Below are 22,260 nucleotides of genomic sequence, written 5' to 3' on the forward strand. Positions count from 1 at the left end.
TCAGCAGAGACTGGCTGGGCAAGCCCTGAAGGAATCATAGTTGCTACTAGTCTCTTTGTTCCCTGCCCGTTTCCCCAGCTATGCTTCTGCACCATAAGTGCAAGGTGTCACCTGGGAACACTGCCAGAGCCCAGCTTTACCTTGGGTCCCACACTGAGCTGGGGAGGCTGTTCACATTGGTCTTTCTGGGGAATATTTTCAGAGCCTACATGGAAGATGCCCCATTGCTGAGAGGAGCCGTGTTCTTTGTAGGAATGGCACTCTGGGGAGCTCACCGACTCTATTCTCTCAAGAACTCCCCCACATCTGTGTTGCCATCTTTTTATGAGGTAAAGAGTTATCTTATACCACAGTAGGTTGGAAAAAGTGGGGAGCTTATGTCAGACTTGCCCACCTGCCTGTCTGGGGCTTATGGGGCTGGAACTGAGCAACTATTTTACAGTCAATTGCTTTTTAACTGTGGATGAAATTTAGAGATATACGAAGGTTTTATTCTGAAGAAAATGTTTATCTTCTGAAGTTTATCTCCTGCCCACTCAGTGTTGCCCCTGGGATAGTGTTCTTCCTCTCAATGCTGGTTCCAGTTTGTCAAGTAATGATCTTTCCATCTCTCTGGATGATGTCCAGAGCGTTGCTTTTGTTCTGTGGTGTTCAGAGAATTTCCCATGTACGCTTGTATTAAGTTCTCATGACTCCCTGGTGAGCTAGGGTGGTCCTTTTAAAGTAGAGTTGTTCAGACAAACTGCCTTTCCTCTGGTTGCAGTTCCCTGACCTGCAAGGGTCTTGCAGTGCTGGTGAGGGTGTGGTCTTGCATACTGCATCCTTATGTCAGAACTTAGCACGCATCAGGTGTGCTGTGACAGTACTCCTGGACTGGCACCTGAAGTTACTGACGCCCCAAGGCAGGCCTTTTGGAGGTGGGGGCCGCGAGCTTTACATAACAGATACCTCTCTGAGCCCCACACATGCTTTGTGGGCATGTGTGGTAAGTGCTGCCCATCTAGGCATTTTACACCCACCTCCAGGACAGGGTGGGAGGGGCCTTCCTCTGTGAGAGGACAAAGCAGCTGACTCTCTGCGCTCCGTGGCACTGTTTCAGGCTATGACCTGTCCCAATGAGGTGGTGTCGTATGAGATTGTTTTGTCCATAACAAGACTCATCAAGAAGTATCGGAAGGAGCTCCAGGCTGTGACGTGGGACATTCTGCTGGACATTATTGAACGACTGCTCCAGCAACTGCAGGTAAGGCAGGACTGCCAGGAGAGTCCCAGGCAGGCCACTTGTCACATAGGAGATGGCATGCACCCTGCTGTGCATCTGGGACCTTTTGGAGTTCTCAGAGTTGATGTGGCTGTTTGCTAGTGGTTCTTGGATGCAGCAACTTGCCTTCCATTGAAGGGCAGATCTTGTTTTTCCAAGTGTGCTCTGTTATCTCAGCTCTAGACAAGACCATGCAGTAGGTGAGCAAGGGCTGAGCTAGTTGTCCAAGGCAGACCAGGTGACAGGAAAAGTCACCTCCATGGTGACTAGCCCCTGAAGGCAAGTTACAGAACATCTGCACTGCCATTTGTGACTTTGGAGGACAGCATTAGTGAGTGTTGACCACAGTGCCAAAGAAAACACCAGGGCCACACAATCCCATGAATGCAAGGCTGTGGAGGATGAGGTTGGCCTCTAGCACGAGCTCAGCCTGGGACAAGTGATGAAGAGGGGGCGGGCCAGTGGAAGGAAGAACTGGACCTGGTAAGGCCAAGTCGAGTTGTGGCTGGTCACGTGGACTAACCAGAAGTGCTCTGGGCTGGGTAGAGGAGCTAGGAGGCCACACTCTTGACACTGAAAGGTGCTGGAATCTGGGAGAAGCATACAAGGGTTTGAAATTGTAGTATTTTCACCTCCTGTTTGCTCTCTCTTCTAGACTAGTTTTCATAGGTTCAGCCTCCATTCCTGTAAAAGAAATGGGTCATAACATTGGTTTCCATATCTCTATCAGATGGCCTAGTTAAAGTGTGTGTACGTGTGGTGGGGTGGTTATGTGGGTGTTGTGTGTGGTATGTGGATGTGTTTGTAAGTAGCTCCTCTCAAGTTGTGTTCAGAGGGTAAAGGAAATTAGTTTGTATGGTGTACTTGGTACTACAGAACCTGGACAGCCCAGAGCTCAAGACCATTGTCCATGACCTGCTGACCACTGTGGAGGAGCTGTGTGACCAGAACGAGTTCCACGGCTCGCAGGAAAGATACTACGAACTGGTGGAGAGCTATGCAGACCAGAGGCCTGTGAGGACCCCGTTGTGCTGGGCTGTGGGGAGTGGTTCCCGTGGAGCGGTGGTCCCTGAATGTCAAGTAAAGATGGACAGGCAGGCACCTGTGTTTCCAGATCCGTTCCCCAACAGGAAGCCTGGCAGGCATCAGCTGGCAGGCGTGTGTGGGTTTGTTAAAGAGCTTTGTGCCAGCCTAACATCAATTTCCTCCCACCTATGTGGAGGAAGGTTCTGGGCTGGTTCTGCAGAGACCATTTCTCCCAGGGGCAGCAGTCATTTTGCCAGCAGTATCTGCTTCCTGCCATGCTATTCAACGGATTTGGCACGGATTTCTCACTTGTAGGAGACATTTGTTCTTGCTCATTCTTCACCGGGCTTCAAGGCAGCTAATCTCTGAGCAAACTGGGTCCTCCTGGGTCAGCATCCCCGTAGCACAGTGGCAGCAGCTGCAGAAGGGCAAATGGCTCACTGACCCTAGAATTGTTTTCCTTTGACAGGAATCTTCTCTCTTGAACTTGATATCCTACAGAGCCCAGTCCATCCACCCAGCCAAGGATGGCTGGATCCAGAACTTGCAGTTGTTGATGGAGAGGTTCTTCAGGTAGTGGAGCCACTGTGATCCCTTGACTCCAGGGGCCTGTCCAAGACCTGAAGGAGTCCAGGCTTTCCTCTCTGTTCTGTGAGCGTCCTCTGGCCCACATGGTGGTCCACAAGATGGCGTCTCAAAAGGCAGCCCTTTTAGCTGGTCTTGGTCTGGTTCTCAATGGATTCCATGAGGGTAGTCCAATGTTGAGCCTCTGTGGCTCTGTCCACTGTGTCTGAGCCCGGTGCACATGTGCTGGGGTGCAGGTGTTCCTAGCCAGCTGCAGTGAGCCTGTTCCTCCCCCAGGAATGAGTGCCGGAGTGCCGTGCGCATCAAGGTGCTGGACGTGCTGTCCTTCGTGCTGCTCATCAACAGGCAGTTCTATGAGGTATGTATTCAGGCCTAAAGGCCGGGTGTGGTCATGTTGGGGCCGGGGCTGGGGTCTGCATGGAGTCCTAGTGGCTTCCCTTTGTGGCATGCTTTTGCTGGCCTTCCCCCTCCCAGTGCACTCCATAGTCTGTTTGTGATGTCCTGGTCAGGCCTGTGCTGGACCTGGAGGCTGCCCTGTGGAGCTCTGGCCTGATCCCACTCAGAACCCAGGAGCTTCTGAAAAACCTAGTTTGATTTCATAAGTCTGCTTCTTCCCTGTGTGTTGTTCTGGGGAAGGACCCTGGGTCCCACCCCTGTTAGGCGGGTGCTCTGCCGCTGGCCATCCTTGCACCCTGCCTGGGTGGGCGGTGGTTGTTTCTGTAATCATCTCTGTCCATCCCCCGTGGCCCCATTACGGGCTGCAGGCTGCCCCAGGCCCGACTAGGTTGTCTTCTTGTGGTGCCTTCCCCTCCCTCCCTCCCTTCCTTCCTTCTGTGGTATTCTTGCTTTGGGGAGCACGGTTAGTGCTTAACATTTTGAGTGACCTTTTTTGCACCTCAGACAGATCTTTCTCCTTTTGTATGCCCCTTAGACAGCCTGACTGCCCAGCTTCCTCAGTTTCTCCTTCTCTCCCCTCTCGGCATTTCTGTGCCACATATTACCTGCCCTCTGCTTGTCTCTACTACAGTCCCCTCCATCCTCCCTCAGGTGGGGCGGAGTGCCCTTTAGGAAGGCCCTCGGATTCTCTGTTCTCTTACCAGAGCTGGTTTTTATCTGCTCTCTTCCTGTTACCTTTTACCAGTTCTGTGAAAGCTCTCATTGCAGTGCCCTTGTTATAAAATACAAACAAAGAAGAAAACCAATGTCCTTGTAGCAGCACTTTCTTTGATGTCAGGGTTTCCCTTTGCCCAACACACACACTCACACTCACACTGATACATGGCTGTCCACTGTGGAGGCTTCTTTGCGTATGTTGGAGATGGAACCCAGGGTCTCACAAAGGCTACGGAAATGTCCTTCATCATCCAGCTGTTCTGCAGTCTTGTATGACACCGTAGCTGCCTTGGGTCTGTCTTGAGAGAGTCACAGTGTCACTGAAATGTGCCCCCTGCCCACTGTGGGGCTGAAACTCACCTTCTTCAACTTGTGCTCAATGCAGGAGGAGCTGATTAACTCCGTGGTCATCTCACAGCTCTCCCACATCCCCGAGGATAAAGACCACCAGGTCCGAAAGCTGGCTACCCAGCTGCTGGTGGACCTGGCAGAGGGTTGTCACACCCACCACTTCAACAGTCTGCTGGACATCATTGAAAAAGTAAGAGCCATGTGGAGGTCTGGGCTGATGTGGACAGAGCATCCCCTGGACTCTGCCCCATTCTTAACACTGTGACTGGTTGTCTCTGTGGACAGGGCACCCCTTGCAGCAGAGGTGTGTGGTGTCAATAGGTCGTGTTGAGCCCCACGTTGGTGCGTGGCCAGTACCTTGCAAATGGGTATTTTGTCACTCTCAGGGATCTGGGCTGGACATCTGGAGAATAGCACAGAGCTGGGATACAGGGCTGTGGCCCATGACCTTCCAGCATAGCCACTTTGTCCTTTTAGTTTTGAAATGTAGTTTGTGAATAGTCACTTGTGTAAAAATGTATCTTTTCTCCTGAGAAGTACAAGGGAAAGTATTTGTGGTAGAGTTAGATATGTGGGTAATCCTGGAAGCTCTGAGTGTGGAACTTATACGCTGGTCTTTTGGAAGGTGATGGCACGGTCACTTTCTCCACCCCCGGAGCTGGAAGAAAGGGATGTGGCTGCATACTCAGCCTCACTAGAGGACGTGAAGACTGCAGTCCTGGGGCTCCTGGTCATCCTTCAGGTGGGTGTTCTGGAAGGATGAGAAGACTAGTTTTTGTCCACTCTTGCTGGAAGCTTTAAAAAGATACATCTGGAAGACCCAGCTCTGACAGGTTTACAGGGATTGGGTGCTAAAAATGGGCAGCAGTATGAAGATGTGACCAAGTTGTGAGAGGCCACAGTGTGCAGTGGTTAAGCTGCTGTGTGTTCAGTCTGGGCTGCCCAAAGCTACCTCTGCCTTCCTGTCAGCACTTGTTCCTCCTCAGCTGCTGAGGAGAAAAAGCCCATTCTTGTCCTGTAGCTATTTTGATGTTGGGAGAACTTAATTGGCATTATGTCACACATCATACAATTCCGTCCATTTACAAGAATAGCTCATCGGTCACAACTGTTCACAAGGCTGTGTAGCTATCCCTATAATAATATATATTTTTTTCAAGACAGGGTTTCTCTGTGTAGCCTTGGCTGTCCTGGACTCACTTTGTAGAACAGGCTGGCCTTGAACTCACAGAGATCTGCCTGCTTCTGCCTCCTGAGTGCTGGGATTATAGGTGTATGCCACGACACCTGACCACCTTCAGATTTTTTAATTTCAAGTATTTTAATCACAGTAACACACTTTGAAAACTTATTTCCTTCCTTTCTTTTTTCTAGGCAGGGTATCTGTGTAAGAGCCCTGACTGTTCTGCGCTCGCTTTGTAGACCAGGCTGGACTCACTCTCAGAGATCCTCCTGCTTCTGCCTCTCTCTGGCTTCCCAAGTGCTGGAATTGAAGGTGCGCGCCACCACGCCTGGCTTGTTTAGCCTCTTCTAGTCTGTTAATGGCACAGGTTGTTCTCCCCTCTGGTTCCTTTGCCATTGTTGTATAGTGTCATGTGGACACCTTTTCCTTTTTCCAGTGTGTGTGCCTAGGAGGAATTGCTGCGTCACATGACAGGTCTGTGTTTAACATCTGAGCACCTATCACAGGTTTTTGGGGTTTTTGGGTTTTTTGGCCACGAGGTGTGTTTTATTTTCATCAATCATACAAATAATTTTTATAATATCCCAGGGCAAACTGGTGAAATTTGGCAGTCTGATTATAGTAGGGGGTCCCGCTTCAGAGACCCACGGGCCGGTAGCATGGGCGCAGAGTACCCGGGTTCACAGTGCAGCTTGTGGCTCACGTCCATCTTGTAGGTGGCTCTTCCTCCGCATCACGAGGGGGTCTTGGAGATGATGGGGTGGGGAAATCCTCCTAGGCTTTTAGGAAATTTCACTCCTCTTTTCCTGTTCAATGGTCTCTGGTCGGCAGGGTGTTCTCCAGCGTCTCGGTTTTCTTCAGCTTGGCCTTATCAAAGCTGGCGATTTCCCCCATGTCCGGCTTGTCTGCTGTTTTCTTGCAACCCATGAAGTCTTGCTCCGAGCTCGCGCTCCAGGTGCTCCCACTCGCGTTGCTGCAGCAAGAGACCAGTTTTTGGGTTTTTTAAAGTGTGGTCATGTGCGTGCGTGTGCACGCATGTGTTTGTGTGTCTTGCCACATCTGCACTTTGAGGTTAGAGAGTAATGTTAGGTGTCGTCCTCGTTGTCCACCTTACCTGAGACTCTCTTGTTGGCCACTGACTACTCCAGGCTAGCTGGTCCAGGCGCTTACAGGGAGTCTGCTGCCTCTGCCTCAGTCTCCCCAAGGGAGCATGGAGTACAGATGTATGCTACCACAGTCTGCCATGTGTGGGTTGTGGGGATCCAAATGCTGGTCTTTTTTTTTTTAATATATTTTATTAATTTATTCATATTACATCTAAATTGTTATCCCATCCCTTGTATCCCCCCATTCCTCCCTCCCTCCCATTTTCCCCTTACTCCCCTCCCCTATGTCTGTGACTGAGGGGGACCTCCTCCCCCTGGATATACTCATAGGGTATCAAATCTCTTCTTGGTAGCCTGCTATCCTTCCTCTGAATGCCACCAGGCCTCCCCATCCAGGGGACATGGTCAAATATGGGGCACCAGAGTTCGTGTGAAAGTCAGACCCCACTCTCCACTCAACTGTGAAGAATGTCCTGTCCATTGGCTAGATCTGGGTAGGGGCCAAATGTTGGCCTTATACTAGTGTAAGAAGTACTTTCCCACTCTGTCTCCACCCCCAACCCTTTTTAAAGATAGGATCCATATAGCTAGACTGGTCTTGAACTCCTGACCCTCTTGCTTCCATTTCCCAAGTGCTGGTGTAGGTCTGCACTGTCATAGTCAGCTTGCTGGACTGTTTTGCACTCAGGCTGCTCTATTCCCCACAGTCGCTAGCCTCATATGAGTTCTGACATCACCATCAGAGTACGTACAGTGCTCCATAGCCAGCTCACTTCTAGGTTTTGGTTTTTGTGTTTTCTCTTGTTGAAAGGAACTCTCATTATCTTGCCAACACTGACTTTGAATTCATGAGCCTCCCGCCTCCGCTTCCCTAGTTGCTAGGAATACAGATGTCTACTACCTCCTATCATGCAGATTTGTTTATATTTTTAATGTATTATGTTGATACAGGGTCTCTCTGGGTAGCCCAGGTTGTCCTGAACCTTGTTTTGTAGCCGAGGCTGGCCACCTTTCTTTCTTGGGCGCTAGGATTACTAGTATGGGCCACTATGCTGACACCGAGTTTTGGCTTTTCAGTTTGGAAAAATTGTATTTATTTTATGTGCCTGTGTTCACACATACACTTATGTGCTGTTTATGTGGGTGTCAGAGGACAGATAACTTATAGGAGCTGATTTTTCTCTTTTCACTCTCTGTATTCCAGGAATCAAAGTTAGGTCATCAGCTGGTGGCATGCCTTTAGCTATGAAGTCAACAGCTTTCTTTCTTTTCTTCTTCTTCTTTTTCTTCTTCCTTCCTTCCTTTCCTTTCTTTCTTTCTTTCTTTTTTTTTTCTTTTTTTTTTTTTTTGAGTGACACAATCTCTGTATAGCCCTGGTTGTCCTGGAACTCACTATGTAGACCAGGTTGACCTCAAACTCACAGAGATCCACCTGCCTGCCTCCCAAGTGTTGGGATTAAAGTTGTGCCCCACCACACCTGGCTTTTGAAGCAGGGTCTTGCTGTGTAGATCAGGACGGCCCACCACACCCAGCTGGCCTGCAGACTGTCAGTGACACAAGGAGAGCTCAGTGGTTCTAGGACTGCCTTGGGGTTTCATCCGTCAGAGAGTGGTGCTCCTTGCCTCCCTACTCTGTTGGAAAGGAGTAGTTACTGTGTGCCTCATGGTTTGGGCAGAGTGGGAGGGGAGATTCTTAAGGTGTTTCTTGCTCTAACCTGGAAGTCTAGTTGTGAGACCAAGTTCCTGGCTCTAGGCTGAGCTGTGTTCCATTGGAGGCAAAGTCTTGTCCTGGTCATTTCCTTACAATGTGAATGACATGGCTCCACCTGGCTCAACATGTAGACTCTCACAGAAAGGTTAGATTCTCTGCCAACAGTAGCTGCCTGTGGCCCTGTGTGTCCTTTCCCAAATTGTCTGTCATGGATGTGGTATTAGATTTGTACCTCAGGTCATCTAGGGCAGGACTTTGGATGGTATGTTCAGAGACTGGGGAAAATAGTCATGTCAGTTGTCTTTAAAAGAACAGTAGAGAGTTGAGTGTGGCACACACCTTTAATCCCAACACTCTGGAGGAAGAGACAGGTGGATCTCTGTGAGTTCAAGGCCATAGAATACAGAGAATTCCAGGCCAGCCAGGAAAACAAAACAATTGAAATCCAAACCAAAGCCAAACAGCCAAAATTAGTAGTAATGGGTTTATCAGTGCCTACTGCCCACTTCCAAGGCCCACAGACCGTGAAGGCCTGTCAGGCTCTCCAGGGCTACTGGTAGCCCCGAGGAAGGTCTTTCTCCTGGGTTTGCCTGTCACCGGCTAGAGAGGGCTGGAGCCTTGGTGGGATGGTATGGGGTTGGGAGGAGGGCTACTCCCAGTGGGATGAGGACTCTTGCAGCATATTTGCCCCTCCCCCTCCCAGGCTGTCCTCGTTGGCCTCACTTGGTCTTGGAGGACTAAAACCCCTTCATGGCACATGAGGAGTAGGTCGCTACTGTGCTGCACGCACTGGGTGTGCTTCCTGGTTTGCTACCTGATGCCCATGGCTCCTTGACTGAAGGGTATAGAGGGAAGCACGGCAGCTGCTGCTGGACCATCTTTGGAGAAGTGATGCTGTTTCCTCTCCCTGGGTCAGGCGTGCCATCTCCCTGGCTGCTGTCATAGGAGGGGTGCACTCTGTCTCTGCAGACCAAGCTATATACTCTGCCTGCCAGCCACGCCACTCGCGTGTATGAGACGCTCATCAGCCACATCCAGCTCCACTACAAGCACGGCTACTCCCTGCCCATTGCCAGCAGCATCCGGCTGCAGGTGAGACCTCTTGGGGACCCAGCATGTTGCCTTGGGCTGGGTGGATGTAGTGCAACAGTTTAGAGAGGCAGTAGGTGGTCTGGGGAGGGTCCTGGGCAAATACTTTCCTCCTCGACATCTGCTGGGCCTGTTTTGCCAAGGACCTTGCCTTTCCTTGGCCTGTACTCCTTGTACCTCTGTGGGTCCCCACTCTGAAGTCACACAGTTGTCCAGGATAGAGGCACATTGGCCTCTAGGACTAGCATATAGCCCCAGTGCTCCTGGTGCTGAAGACTCTCCCAGTAACCTGTGGCTTGGGCTCCCTTGGATGGAGCTGGTCAGGAGAGAGGAGGGCAGGGCTGGAAAACTGCTGTTAGCTTGTCACTGATGCCTCTGCTGAGTAGAGGGGACTAAGAAGGAAGCTCTGAAGACTCCCAGGCTCAGTGGGTAAGCTGTTGTTCAAGGGTCCCAGCCTCGCTATCACTGTAGGGATGGGAATGTGCTGCCTGGAAACCAGATAGCTACTGGGGAGAAGTCTTCTGTGTAGGATACCCTCTTAAAAGTTCAGGCTTCAGTTGTTTTTAGGGTGTTAAGTGTGTAGGATTTCTCTACCTGGCCTGATGGAATGACATTTTGTTCCCTGGCAGGCCTTTGACTTCCTGCTGCTTCTGCGAGCTGATTCGTTGCATCGCCTGGGCCTGCCCAACAAGGATGGGGTTGTGAGATTCAGCCCTTACTGCCTCTGTGACTGCATGTATGTGTGGCAGTGCCTCTCTCATGCTCCAGGGTGGACGGACTGTTCATTAGATGAAACTGGGTGCTGTCTGCCCCATTTAGGGTCATTTTATGTAAGAGGAACTGTCCTGAGGGGATGCTAATAGCAAGCTGGGGTCAGCAGGGGCCATGTCTGTTCTAACTTGCACAGTGTGGTACTGCCTCAGTTGCTTGTCCCGTCTGCTTCCACAGGGAACTGGACAGGACCTCTGAGAAGAAGGCCAGTGGGCCCCTTTCACCTCCAACTGGGCCACCTAGCCCTGTGCCTACAGGTCCCGCTGTGCGGCTCGGCCACCTACCCTACTCCCTGCTCTTCCGTGTCCTGTTGCAGTGTTTGAAGCAGGTGAGATGGGCCCACCTCTCCGGCTCTGTTAGGGAAGACTGAGCTTTCTTTACCCTATGTGTATAAAATTCTTGAAACAAACCTAATTTTTCACCCTTGTATGGGTGAAGCTTTGCAACAGGACTTAGCTATGTACAGTAACTCTAGATCAGCGTGCACCTCATGGGGAGGGCACAAGTTGGCAGTCATGTCTTAGGGGTGTCTACCAGGTAAGCTGAGGCCAAGCCTGAAAAGTAGGGAAGGTTCCAGAGGCAGGAGTCGGCAAAGCCTAGAAGTGAGTGGTGTGGTTGTGTGCAGTGGGAGGTGTTACAGGTGCTAGGCAAGAGATAGCGCAGTGAGGCAGTGGGGCACCAGGGGGAGTGGGAGGCCCAGAGTCCCTGGAGATGCTGCAGCTGGCATGTTGTCTCTTAGGAGTACCCCTGTCACCGAGTGTCGGTGGTTTTCAGGGCTGCTTATGATTTGGCTCTGGGAGTGGGCTATCCTTGATGGAGATGTAACCAGGCAGAAGTCCAAGAGCCATGACTCATGTCCTCCCTGTGGCTGTGTCCCTCGGCCGGCAGTCAGCCTGTGGACTGTTGTGTGCCCTTCCACCCTCAGCCATGATTCAGCTTTTCTTCTGCCACAGTGTCATTGTTGTGGAAGCTTAGCTGGTTACAGGCAGGCAGGCAGGCAGGCAGCAGGCAGGCAGGCTGCAGGCAGGCAGGCAGGCAGCAGGCAGGCAGGCTGCAGGCAGGCAGGCGGCAGGCAGGCAGGCTGCAGGCAGGCAGGCGGCAGGCAGGCAGGCGGCAGGCAGGCAGGCGGCAGGCAGGCAGGCGGCAGGCAGGCAGGCAGGCGGCAGGCAGGCAGGCAGGCGGCAGGCAGGCAGGCTGCAGGCAGGCAGGCGGCAGGCAGGCAGGCGGCAGGCAGGCAGGCGGCAGGCAGGCAGGCAGGCAGGCGGCAGGCAGGCAGGCAGGCGGCAGGCAGGCAGGCAGGCAGGCAGGCGGCAGGCAGGCAGGCAGGCAGGCAGGCGGCAGGCAGGCGGCAGGCAGGCGGCAGGCAGGCAGGCAGGCGGCAGGCAGGCGGCAGGCAGGCAGGCGGCAGGCAGGCAGGCAGGCAGGCGGCAGGCAGGCCGGCAGGCAGGCAGCAGGCAGACAGGCAGGCAGCAGGCAGGCGGCAGGCAGGCAGCTTGGCCTCTGAATGGGAGCCACCACTGTCCAAGGTACTTTGAGTAGTAGCTACTAGTACAGGGTCCAAGGTCAAGGCTAAGTCAATACTCTGTGGGCAAAGGAGCAGAAATCAGAAGCCTTGTAGCTGTGTGGCAGCACCCACTTCAAGTACTGGTGGAGCCTTCCGTTAACAAGATGTAGAGAGCCCCGTGCCCTGCCGCTCTAACCCAAGCCTGCTTCCAGGAGACCGACTGGAAGGTTCTGAAGCTGGTGCTCAGCAAGCTGCCGGAGTCTCTGCGCTACAAAGTCCTCATTTTCACCTCCCCCTGCAATGTTGACCAGCTGTCTTCTGCCCTCTGCTCCATGGTAATGCCGCCACAGCCCCTGGGCCAGCTCCTGGTGTGTCGCTCGTGGTGGGCCTCTGCAGTAGGCTTTCTCCTCCAGAATACAGGATGTTCCTCACAGATACTTACACTACCCAGCTGGGACCCTGTGTCCTGCAGAATAGCTCCTGGGCTAACAGAGGCTATAAAGCCCCAAATGCCCTAGGGCTCTCATCTCCTCCCACCCCATTCAGATGTGTGCAGTGCAGGTCCCTAGTCAAGGACATCGTCTAGTTAGGAGCTCGTTGCTGGGAAGGGACAGAAGCCATGGCCACGGCAGTGCTTCTAAAGGAAAGCATTTCACTGGGGCTGGCCTACAGGTCAGAAGGTTAGTCCGTCGCCATCCTGTCAGGAAGCATGGTGGCACACAGGCAGACAGTGCTGGAGAGCTAGCTGAGAGTTCTGCATCTCGCTCTGCAGGCAGCAAGAAAAGAGAGTGAGCCTCTAGGCCTACCCTGCAATGTCACCCTTCCTCCAACCAGGCCACACCTCCAGTAGTGCCACTCCCGAGTCTGTGGGGGCCATTTTCATCCAGAGCATCGCATAGCTGCTATTGAATGTGCATGCCCAGCCTCTGTCCTGGAGCAGAGCACCTGTGACTGTCCTTGTTATACTTTTGCTGCACTGTTACAGGACCTCTGCCCGGAAGGCACCTCCCGGGCTTCCCTAGTGTGTGTGTGCACGCACACCTGAGGAATCCTGCTGTGGAGCAGAGGTTTTAGCGTAGTGTCTTATGTCAGCTTTCAGTCCCAAAGACCCTCGAGCGGCTCCGAGGTACCCCAGAAGGTTTCTCAAGAACTGACTTGCACTTGGCTGTGGTTCCTGTGCTAACAGCATTAATATCTTACCACAACTATTTGGACAAGACCAGACAGGTAAGAAGTGGGAAAAGGGACTGAGGGACAAAGAGACACTCTGCGAGCTGCCTGCTGGGCCAGCCTGAGGCCAGCTGGCTTGTTCCATGCTGCTGGCCACTGCCTGTCAGCCAGCCAGGGACTGAGCAGCTGAATCCCAGGCACTTGGAGGCGCTACAGGCTCTGGGCTTTGTAGGCGTGGCTGTGCCCTTTGCCATCCTCCCCTCGGAAGGACCTCCCCCTTTCAGACTTGCTCCTCAAACTCTTCCTGCTAAGCCTGGGGACTGGGACCAGACCAGCTTTAAGAGGTGTGGTAGATTGGTCAGGATCCCTGGCTGTCGCGTCCTTTGTGGTCACAGCAGGGCTCATTTCCTGTGCTGTGCTGCTCTCTACCGTCCTCCCTGTATCACCTGCATTCTACTACGTCTCCATGACAAAATGGAGCTTTTGATGGGGTCAGGAGCCTGCTCACAGTCCTGGCAGCCAGGAGAGGGACCTGGGCTCAGCTCAGGCCTGTCTTTTCCCTGAGCACAGGCTCCTGACTGCAGCACAGTTGGGAACTGATGCTGAGGCTCTATCACAGACCTGGCTTGAATGAAATACCGCTGCACATGACCTCCTCTGGCAGTATGCCGAAGGGCACCTGTCTAAGCTGGGTCAAAAGGTCATGGAGGCTTTCTGAATCCAAAATGTTTCTGAGGGTTAGCTTCAGGAAGGCAGAAGTATTCTGGCGCAGTGAGCCTGTCTGGGCCTGAACTGCCATTTTGCTGGTGTCTTCATAGATGGTGCTACCCAGGAGGGATTGCTACGTCACTTGGTGGCTCCCCTCAAGACCAGTTCTTTGGAAGGCGAGAGTGATGGGGGTTACGAGCCTAGGACACCTAGTTTCATCATATGGGCCGTAGGGGGGGTGTCTGTCATCTGTGAGGGCTGGCTCGCTTAGGCATTGAGGGGCATTTCTTTTTCTTTTCTTTCCTTCTTTTTTCTTTTTTTCTCTTTCTTTCCTTCTTTCTTTCTTTCTTTGTAGTTTTTCGAGACAGGGTCTCTCTATGTACCCTTGGCTGTCCTGGACCCTCTTTGTAGACCAGGCTGGCCTTGAACTCACAGCGATCCGCCTGCCTCTGCCTCCTGAGTGCTGGGATTAAAGGCGTGCGCCACCACTGCCTGGCTCTTTCTTTCTTTCTTTTTGTTTTTGTTTTTCTTTTCTTGAGACAGGATTTCTTCATGTAGCCTTGGCTGTCCTGGACTCACTTTGTAGACTCACAGGCTGGCTTTGAACTCACAGCGATCAGCCTGCCTCTGCCTCCCAAATGCTGGGATCAGAGGTGTGCGCCACCACGCCCAGCGGAGGGGCGTTTCTAAGCAGACCCATTATATCTCTCATCTTTCTTCCCTTAGCGTGAGATGGTTTACTGCTTGGAGCAAGGCCTTATCTACCGCTGTGCCAGCCAGTGCGTGGTGGCCTTGGCCATCTGCAGTGTGGAGATGCCCGACATCATCATCAAGGCACTGCCTGTCCTGGTCGTGAAGCTGACACACATTTCTGCCACAGCCAGCATGGCCATCCCCCTCCTGGAGTTCCTGTCTAGTGAGTCTGTGGGTTCTGCCTGTATGACCTGTACACATGCTTCTGTGGGGTGGACCCTTGAACTTAGGCCTGTGCCTGTGCACAGCACTCTGTGACTTCTCGTCCCTTCTGACGGCATACAGGTTTGCGTCCCTGGAGAACCTGGATCTTGGCACTTCTGCTGCCCAGGGCCTTGGCTTTCCTCCTCCCAGCTTCCCTGGTGCTTTGCTCTCTGGTCTAAGACAGTCCATTGCTTTCCTATCTGCTCATAAGCCTAGCTGCCATCCTTAGCCTCTGCCCCCCACCCAGACCGCCTCTTTTTCAGCCTCCTTTCTGCCCGTAGATAACTTGGTTTGCCTGCTTTGTCCCTCCTTTGACATCCAGAAGCCCAGGGCCTTTTCTCTACCTTGTATCTAGAACAGCAAACTTAGACCTTGAGACACAAGACAGCTGGGTCAGCGCTTGGTGGGAGGGGCCGAGTGGAAAGTTCATACTTTGTGGGCCACATAAAGTTTGTTTTGCTTACTACCTGGTAAAAATGCTCAAAATCTTTGCAGCGGCTGGATCATATAGCTGCAGGCCGTGGGCTAGATTTGGTCCAAGAACACCATAGGTTGCTTGTCCCTGGGATGGAGAGCTGAGGCCTGGATCTGGAAGGTTATGTTTAGGTGGCTATGGGTAGCTGCCCTGGATTTTAGAAATCAAGCGCAGGATGTTGGTGTCAGGCCCTGCAGGTGTGGCCCCTGTTGGCTGGCCTGGGCGCCCCTAACGGCTGTTCTCCTGTCACAGCTCTGGCGAGGTTGCCCCACCTCTACAGAAACTTCGCTGCAGAGCAATATGCAAGTGTGTTTGCCATCTCCCTGCCATACACCAACCCCTCCAAGTAAGTGTGGTTGCCCTGCGTTCCCTTCTCAGCCAGGCCCAGTCCCAGCCTCTTGGAGTCAAGCTGGGCTCCAAGCTCAAGACTCCTCTGAGCCCCGTGATGGTTTCCCTTATGCCAAGAGGGAGACCAGAGCTTCCGTCTGTTCTCCCACCAGGTTCAATCAGTACATCGTGTGCCTGGCCCATCATGTCATAGCTATGTGGTTCATTAGGTGCCGACTGCCCTTCCGGAAGGATTTTGTTCCTTATATCACTAAGGTTAGCCCAGGGGTCATGGATGGAGGTGGCATCTGGTTGAGGCTCTGACACTCAGGAGCTGGCTCTGCTGAGCTGGCTCACTGGGCCCAACCTGAGGTGCTCTCCCATGGTCCCTCTCATAGCTTACGTCTCTACACCTATTCTAGGGTCTGCGTTCCAATGTCCTCCTGTCTTTTGATGATACCCCTGAGAAGGACAGTTTCAGAGCACGGAGCACCAGTCTTAATGAGAGGCCCAAAAGGTCTGCTGGGACTATGCCTGGTGTCAAGTGGGGTGGGGCCCTGGACTTGTGCTTAGTGAACTCTAGGCCAGTGAACATGGGACTGGGAGTAAGGGGGTGCCATCGTGCACAGTGGCCTGAGGGTAAGATGCCCTTGAGCAGGACCTGCAAAAGTTGCTAGTACCTCCCACTTGCTGGGCTGGCTTCCAGCCCCCAGGCCCGTGGAGCCCGTGTGCCAGCGTCTTGGCTTCTCTGGGCCAGGATTACAGGTTGTTGTGTTGGAGATGGAGATGTGCAGGGCTGGGCCTCACTGCACTGGAGGAGAAGCAAGCGAATGTAGCACGGCAGCTGCGACTTGCACTGGCCAGGGAGAGCCCAGACGCAGCGCCGTGGTCCCACGGCGTCCACTTAGCGCAGCTGCCAGCCAGAGCCCCTCTTCCTCCAGAGCTCGCTGCTCACCACCACAGCTGCTTGTGCCGAGTCTGAAAGCAGAGCTGTGCCGTCCTCATTGTTCTTGTTTGCACCTCATTGCCCGGCTGCCCTGCCTGCCCTGCTTCCTGCGGGCTCAGCTCTCCTGGGTGGGATACGGCACTTTCCAGTGCAGCCTGTACTCAAGCCTCACAGCTAGGCCTGAAGATGTCAGTTTGACCAGCCTTGGCCATAGCCTCTTCCCACAGTGAGTTCCAGGCCTGGCCTCAAGGCCTGTCTGTGGGGTCAGCAGGGGTGTCTGGCCACTATAGCCTGGAATCTGCCGTGCGGGGCGACCACACATTTAATTTGCACTAATGTCTTTTGTTTTGGTATCATGCGTGAAACCTTGCATTTTCTCAGTGGCGTTTAAAAGCTGTATTTTTATGCATTTTTGTTTTCTGTTTCTTCCCCTGCTCACTGTCCTTTGGCATGGTTCTTTTGTTCATCTCACCCGCGGGACCTCTCCATCTTGACCCTGTGACCTGGGACCTTTCCTTCTCACCCCTCCAATGGCTTGTTCTCCCATTCCCGGGAGCTGGGCTCTCTGGGGCTTGGGGCTTCCTTCCTCGCCCGGTAGTTTGAGGATAGCCAGAGCCCCCAAACAAGGCCTGAATAACTCTCCACCTGTGAAAGAATTCAAAGAGAGCTGTGCAGCCGAGGCCTTCCGGTGCCGCAGCATCAGTGTGTCTGAACATGTGGTCCGCAGGTAGTGGGGCTGTGTCGGGCGGGGGGCACAGACCCTGGAGCTTGGCCCCGTGAGCACCCGGGTGGTGGTGCATGGGGCTGCATGCATGACCTCCTCGCCTGCTGGCGGCTCTCCCTGACCAGAGCTGGAGGACAGCCTGGCCCCAGCCTAGCAGAGCCTGGTGGCGAAGGGTGGGAAGGTTGCATTCTGTCCAAGCCCTGTCCAAGCACAGTTGGCTGCACAGCCTCCTCAGAGATCGTCCTCCAAGCCTTGACTGGAGCTAGGATAGCTACTCTGAGAAAACTGGGAGGCTAGTGCCAGCCCCTGCAGGTTTGTACCGCAAAGGCCAGGGCAAGAGCTTGGCAAATTCAAGTTGTACCTGTGCAGATTGGCAGACACGTGACTCTCTTAAGTTTGCCACCACATTCTGTAGGGCAGATTTTCTTCTTGGTCTCCATTCTAAGAGGAACTAGAGGCTTTTGTCTAGGGATCTGGAGTAGAGGCCAGCAGCCTGGGAGGGGAGGCTGGGCCCCAGAGTTAGATGCTGGCATTTTTCTATGACTTGGCCTGCACTAGTTTAGGGCATCTTTCCCTCACCTTCCAGCCCTTTGTGGATGAGCCTTCTGCCACCCTGAGATCCAGCCCTTTGCTAGTGCCTGCCTTGGGCTTCTGCCTCAGTGTGGCCTCTGGGAGCTGAGGACAGTAAGGTGCTCAGTAGTGTCCCCCCCAACTCTTTGTAGGTGGCTAGAGAGCTATGACGTCCATGTTAGAGTGAAACCTGCAGGCCTTTCCCTCTGGTCCCTGGGGCGTGAGTGGCACTTGAACAGTCAGCCCAGCTCACTATCACAAGCTATACATAAAGCTCAGCCACTCCCCGTCCCTGACAGGAGGTGGCCCTGTGGGCAGAATGCAATCTCGCTCTGTCCTTCTATGGTCTCTAAGTCTGCATGACTAAGCTGTGTGCTGCAGCCATGGCTAACTCCTGTGTGCTTTGGGGCGAGGGACTTTCTGTCCCGGCAGACTCTCAGCCGTGCTCCAAACAGAGGGGCTTTGCTGTGAGGCTCCTACCAGCCTTCCTCTCTGGGATGACTGGTCCACATGGCTTGTGAAGTTGTCAGTCCACTGGCCGCCGCCCCCTGGGCCTGGAGGGCTTTCTGAGCAAGGCCGTCTCGGCCGTGCATGCATTGAGCTTTGGCTCCTGGTGGAAGGTGACTCAGCGTGGTCTTTTCCTTAGCCCTGACCCCTGACCTGGGCATGGCTTCTCTCTCTAGCAGAATACAGACGTCCCTCACCAGCGCTAGCCTGGGGTCTGCAGATGAGAACTCTATGGCCCAGGCTGACGACAACTTGAAGAATCTGCACTTGGAGCTCACAGAAACATGTCTGGACATGATGGCCCGATACGTGTTCTCCAACTTCACTGCGGTCCCCAAGAGGTGTGAGGACCTGCAGGGACTGGGACACTGCATGTGGGAGGGGCAGCTGTCTGCTTGTTCCGCTGTAGCTGGACTGGATGCCCATGGTACCAGCTGCTCTGGGCTTCTGAGGTCCTGGTGGCCTCACTGCCTGGAGTTCCTTTTGACCCTGCACATACAAGCTGGAGGCGGACACTCTTGTTCTTTTAGGTCCCCTGTGGGAGAGTTCCTCCTGGCAGGGGGTAGGACCAAAACCTGGCTGGTTGGAAATAAGCTTGTCACTGTGACAACAAGTGTGGGAACTGGCACCCGATCATTGCTGGGCCTAGACTCCGGGGATCTGCAGAGTGGCCCAGAGTCGAGGTGACTGTCCCTTCCTTTTGGGCATACTGTGGTGCTAGAGACACTAGGAGACCAAGGCTGACTCTGTATGGCACTTCTGTCCTCAGCTCTGATCCCAGCACACATGTAAGGCAGACAAAGGAAGCGCCAGCAAAGCTGGAGTCCCAGGCTGGGCAGCAGGTGTCTCGAGGGGCCCGGGACCGGGTCCGGTCCATGTCAGGTAAGACCACCCCAGCCATCTCCTGATAGGGCCACCATCCCTCAGCTGCCTCTCATTTCAGCCCAGTGTGTGCAGAAGAGCTGAGGGATTGCTGGCTGGCTTGAGGAGCGCCTGCTTGCTGGTGGCTCTTGGGTCCTTGTGGCATACTAGCCTCAGTCTGGGTATAGAGCCATGGCGCCTCTGCTCGTCAGTGGAGTGAGGGCTCCTGCAACTGAAGGGAGCCCAGTCCCCCGAGCTTTCTCTGTGTTGACTGAGTGGGCTTCAGTGGGCAGGCCTTGGCTCTCTTCTGCTGCTCTCAGCCCAGGAGGCCAGCACTCTTCTTCTTTCCTTCCTGGTTGGTTTGTTTTTGTTTTTCAAGACAAGGTTTCTTTGTGTAGCCCTGGCAGTCCTGGAATTTGCTCTGTAGACCAGGCTGGCTTACTCACAGAGATCTGCCTGTCTCTGCCTCCCCAGTGCTAGGATTAAAGATGTGTACCACCACACCCAATTTTTTATTTTTATTTTTAATTTTTAGTAATTTAACTATTTTTATTTTACATACATTGGTGTTCTGGCCACATGTATGTCTGTGTGAAGGTGTCAAAACCACTGGAGCTGAAATTACAGACAGTTGTGAGCCACTAAGCAGATGCTGGAAGTTGAACCTAGATTCTCTAGAAGAGCAACAGGTGCTCTTAACAGTTGAGCTGTTCTCTCTGAGGCTACCCACTCAAAAGGCCAAAACCCAGGACCTGGGACTGACTGTTATGCTCTGGCTTTCCTTAGGCATGGGCCAGGTGCTTCCTGTCTGGACTCTGTCTAAGAGGCTGCTGTGTGCTAGAGACTTCGAACTGAGCAAGTGATGGTCACCAGTTCTCAATACCCTTGTCTTTAGGGGGCCACGGCCTTCGAGTTGGTGCCCTGGACACTTCAGCTCCCCATACCCCAGGTGGCCTTGCTTCTCTGGGACCACAAACTGCAGCAGCAGCAGCAGCAGCAGCAAAGCCTGAGAAGGCCTCCACAGGAGCCCAGCTTCCAACAGCAGAGAAGACGAATCTGGCAGCCTATGTGCCTTTGCTGACCCAGGGCTGGGCAGAAATCTTGGTCCGTAGGCCCACAGGTACTGAGGAAGCCGCAAGCCGGTGTGTACAGTAGTCGTCCTTAGGTAACAACCATAGGGGCGTTGAGGCATTCACTCGGAGGCTGCTCTTCCGATGTGGGTGGTGGCTGAGGCCAAACAGGACTGCTCTTCAGATGTTTAGTCTCCCAATATAGAGATTGGAAAATGAGACTAAATGTGGGCAGGGCTAATTTCTTCTCAGGCCTTTCCTGAGCCTGCAAGTAGCTGCCTTTTCTCTTTGTCCTCATGGTTGAACCCAAATCCTTTATTATGTGGACACTAGTCCTTAGACTGTGCCCACCCATATAATCTCTTTTCTGTACATTGGTATTTTGCCTGAATTTCTGAGAGATTAGATCCATTGAAATCATGGTTACAGATAGTTGTGAGGAGCATGTGGACACTGGGAATCAAACTCGGGTTCTCTGGCTATCTGGAAGAACAACAGATGTTCTTAACCACTGAGCCCTCTCCCAGCCTCACCCATACAGCCTCAGCGCCCTCTCCCAGCCCCACCCATACAGCCTCAGAGCCCTCTCCCAGCCTCACCCATACAGCCTCAGCGCCCTCTCCCAGCCCCACCCATACAGCCTCAGAGCCCTCTCCCAGCCTCACCCATACAGTCTCAGAGCCCTCTCCCAGCCCCACCCATACAGCCTCAGAGCCCTCTCCCAGCCCCACCCATACAGCCTCAGAGCCCTCTCCCAGCCCCACCCATACAGCCTCAGAGCCCTCTCCCAGCCTCACCCATACAGCCTCAGCGCCCTCTCCCAGCCCCACCCATACAGCCTCAGCGCCCTCTCCCAGCCCCACCCATACAGCCTCAGCGCCCTCTCCCAGCCCCACCCATACAGCCTCAGCGCCCTCTCCCAGCCCCACCCATACAGCCTCAGCGCCCTCTCCCAGCCCCACCCATACAGCCTCAGCGCCCTCTCCCAGCCCCACCCATACAGCCTCAGCGCCCTCTCCCAGCCCCACCCATACAGCCTCAGCGCCCTCTCCCAGCCCCACCCATACAGCCTCAGCGCCCTCTCCCAGCCCCACCCATACAGCCTCAGAGCCCTCTCCCAGCCCCACCCATACAGCCTCAGCGCCCTCTCCCAGCCCCACCCATACAGTCTCAGAGCCCTCTCCCAGCCCCACCCATACAGCCTCAGCGCCCTCTCCCAGCCCCACCCATACAGCCTCAGCGCCCTCTCCCAGCCCCACCCATACAGCCTCAGCGCCCTCTCCCAGCCTCACCCATACAGCCTCAGCGCCCTCTCCCAGCCCCACCCATACAGCCTCAGCGCCCTCTCCCAGCCCCACCCATACAGCCTCAGCGCCCTCTCCCAGCCCCACCCATACAGCCTCAGAGCCCTCTCCCAGCCTCACCCATACAGTCTCAGAGCCCTCTCCCAGCCCCTCCCATACAGCCTCAGAGCCCTCTCCCAGCCTCACCCATACAGCCTCAGAGCCCTCTCCCAGCCTCACCCATACAGCCTCAGAGCCCTCTCCCAGCCTCACCCATACAGCCTCAGAGCCCTCTCCCAGCCCCACCCATACAGCCTCAGAGCCCTCTCCCAGCCCCACCCATACAGCCTCACTTGGCCTTGTTCACCTTTACCATTCCAATAGTCACATTCTGAGGTCCTTTCTGAGCTTAGCTTGTGAGCTTAGCCTGCAGTAGCGTCATGTCAGCCACAAGGAGGGGCTTGACAAAGACTATAGCCTGGGAACAGGCCTGGGTGCTGTGGGGATGTGGTACAAGAAGGCTGTGGCTCTGGGCACCCTGCTGTGTCTGAGCTGGGTTGCCTGGCCTCAGTGTAGTGCTCATCTGGAGCAACACAGCAGGTGTGAGTGGGTACAGGCTGTGGGAGATGTTGCTAGGAGTGGGGTGTGACTGTGAGAAGTCTGGCCTAAGGCTTGAGATACCACCCACCCCCAGGAAACACCAGCTGGCTGATGAGCTTGGAGAACCCGCTCAGCCCCTTCTCCTCAGACATCAACAACATGCCTCTGCAAGAGCTTTCCAATGCCCTTATGGCTGCTGAGCGCTTCAAGGAGCACCGGGACACAGCCCTGTACAAGTCATTGTCAGTGCCAGCGGCTGGCACAGCCAAGCCACCTACTCTCCCACGCTCTAATACAGGTGAGCACAGGAGCATGGGCCGTGCAGGGCCTCAGATACCTTTGTCTGATGGCAGTGTGGCTCC

The 22,260-nt window shown here is 54.0% G+C and overlaps 1 protein-coding gene and 1 pseudogene across 20 annotated transcripts in view; one reads left to right on the forward strand and one right to left on the reverse strand.

The window, feature by feature from the left end:
- Window positions 1-22,260, forward strand: part of TSC2 (TSC complex subunit 2) — a 38,837-nt gene that overhangs the window by 11,056 nt on the left and 5,521 nt on the right. For 7 of the 19 annotated variants that reach the window (XM_084761600.1, XM_084761586.1, XM_084761602.1 and 4 more), the window contains exons 10-31: window positions 203-329; window positions 1,100-1,243; window positions 2,138-2,275; window positions 2,757-2,860; window positions 3,149-3,230; window positions 4,371-4,526; window positions 4,962-5,078; window positions 9,306-9,428; window positions 10,055-10,161; window positions 10,374-10,524; window positions 11,913-12,035; window positions 12,793-12,927; window positions 14,305-14,494; window positions 15,263-15,356; window positions 15,511-15,613; window positions 15,760-15,854; window positions 16,882-17,010; window positions 18,261-18,425; window positions 18,615-18,767; window positions 18,854-18,966; window positions 19,841-20,065; window positions 21,993-22,196. In XM_084761600.1, the coding sequence (XP_084617726.1) occupies window positions 203-329; window positions 1,100-1,243; window positions 2,138-2,275; window positions 2,757-2,860; window positions 3,149-3,230; window positions 4,371-4,526; window positions 4,962-5,078; window positions 9,306-9,428; window positions 10,055-10,161; window positions 10,374-10,524; window positions 11,913-12,035; window positions 12,793-12,927; window positions 14,305-14,494; window positions 15,263-15,356; window positions 15,511-15,613; window positions 15,760-15,854; window positions 16,882-17,010; window positions 18,261-18,425; window positions 18,615-18,767; window positions 18,854-18,966; window positions 19,841-20,065; window positions 21,993-22,196 (2,978 nt within the window). The remainder of the gene's footprint in view (window positions 1-202; window positions 330-1,099; window positions 1,244-2,137; window positions 2,276-2,756; window positions 2,861-3,148; window positions 3,231-4,370; window positions 4,527-4,961; window positions 5,079-9,305; window positions 9,429-10,054; window positions 10,162-10,373; window positions 10,525-11,912; window positions 12,036-12,792; window positions 12,928-14,304; window positions 14,495-15,262; window positions 15,357-15,510; window positions 15,614-15,759; window positions 15,855-16,881; window positions 17,011-18,260; window positions 18,426-18,614; window positions 18,768-18,853; window positions 18,967-19,840; window positions 20,066-21,992; window positions 22,197-22,260) is intronic. The other 12 variants (XM_084761588.1, XM_084761593.1, XM_084761590.1 and 9 more) reach the window with 4 other exon arrangements.
- Window positions 6,302-6,501, reverse strand: LOC311586567 (thymosin beta-10-like; annotated as a pseudogene). Its single transcript has one exon. The product of its transcript is annotated as a thymosin beta-10-like (transcript).

The sequence above is a fragment of the Acomys minous genome (assembly GCF_964271855.1).
Source record: "Acomys minous genome assembly, chromosome: 16".
Classification (NCBI taxonomy): domain Eukaryota; kingdom Metazoa; phylum Chordata; class Mammalia; order Rodentia; family Muridae; genus Acomys; species Acomys minous.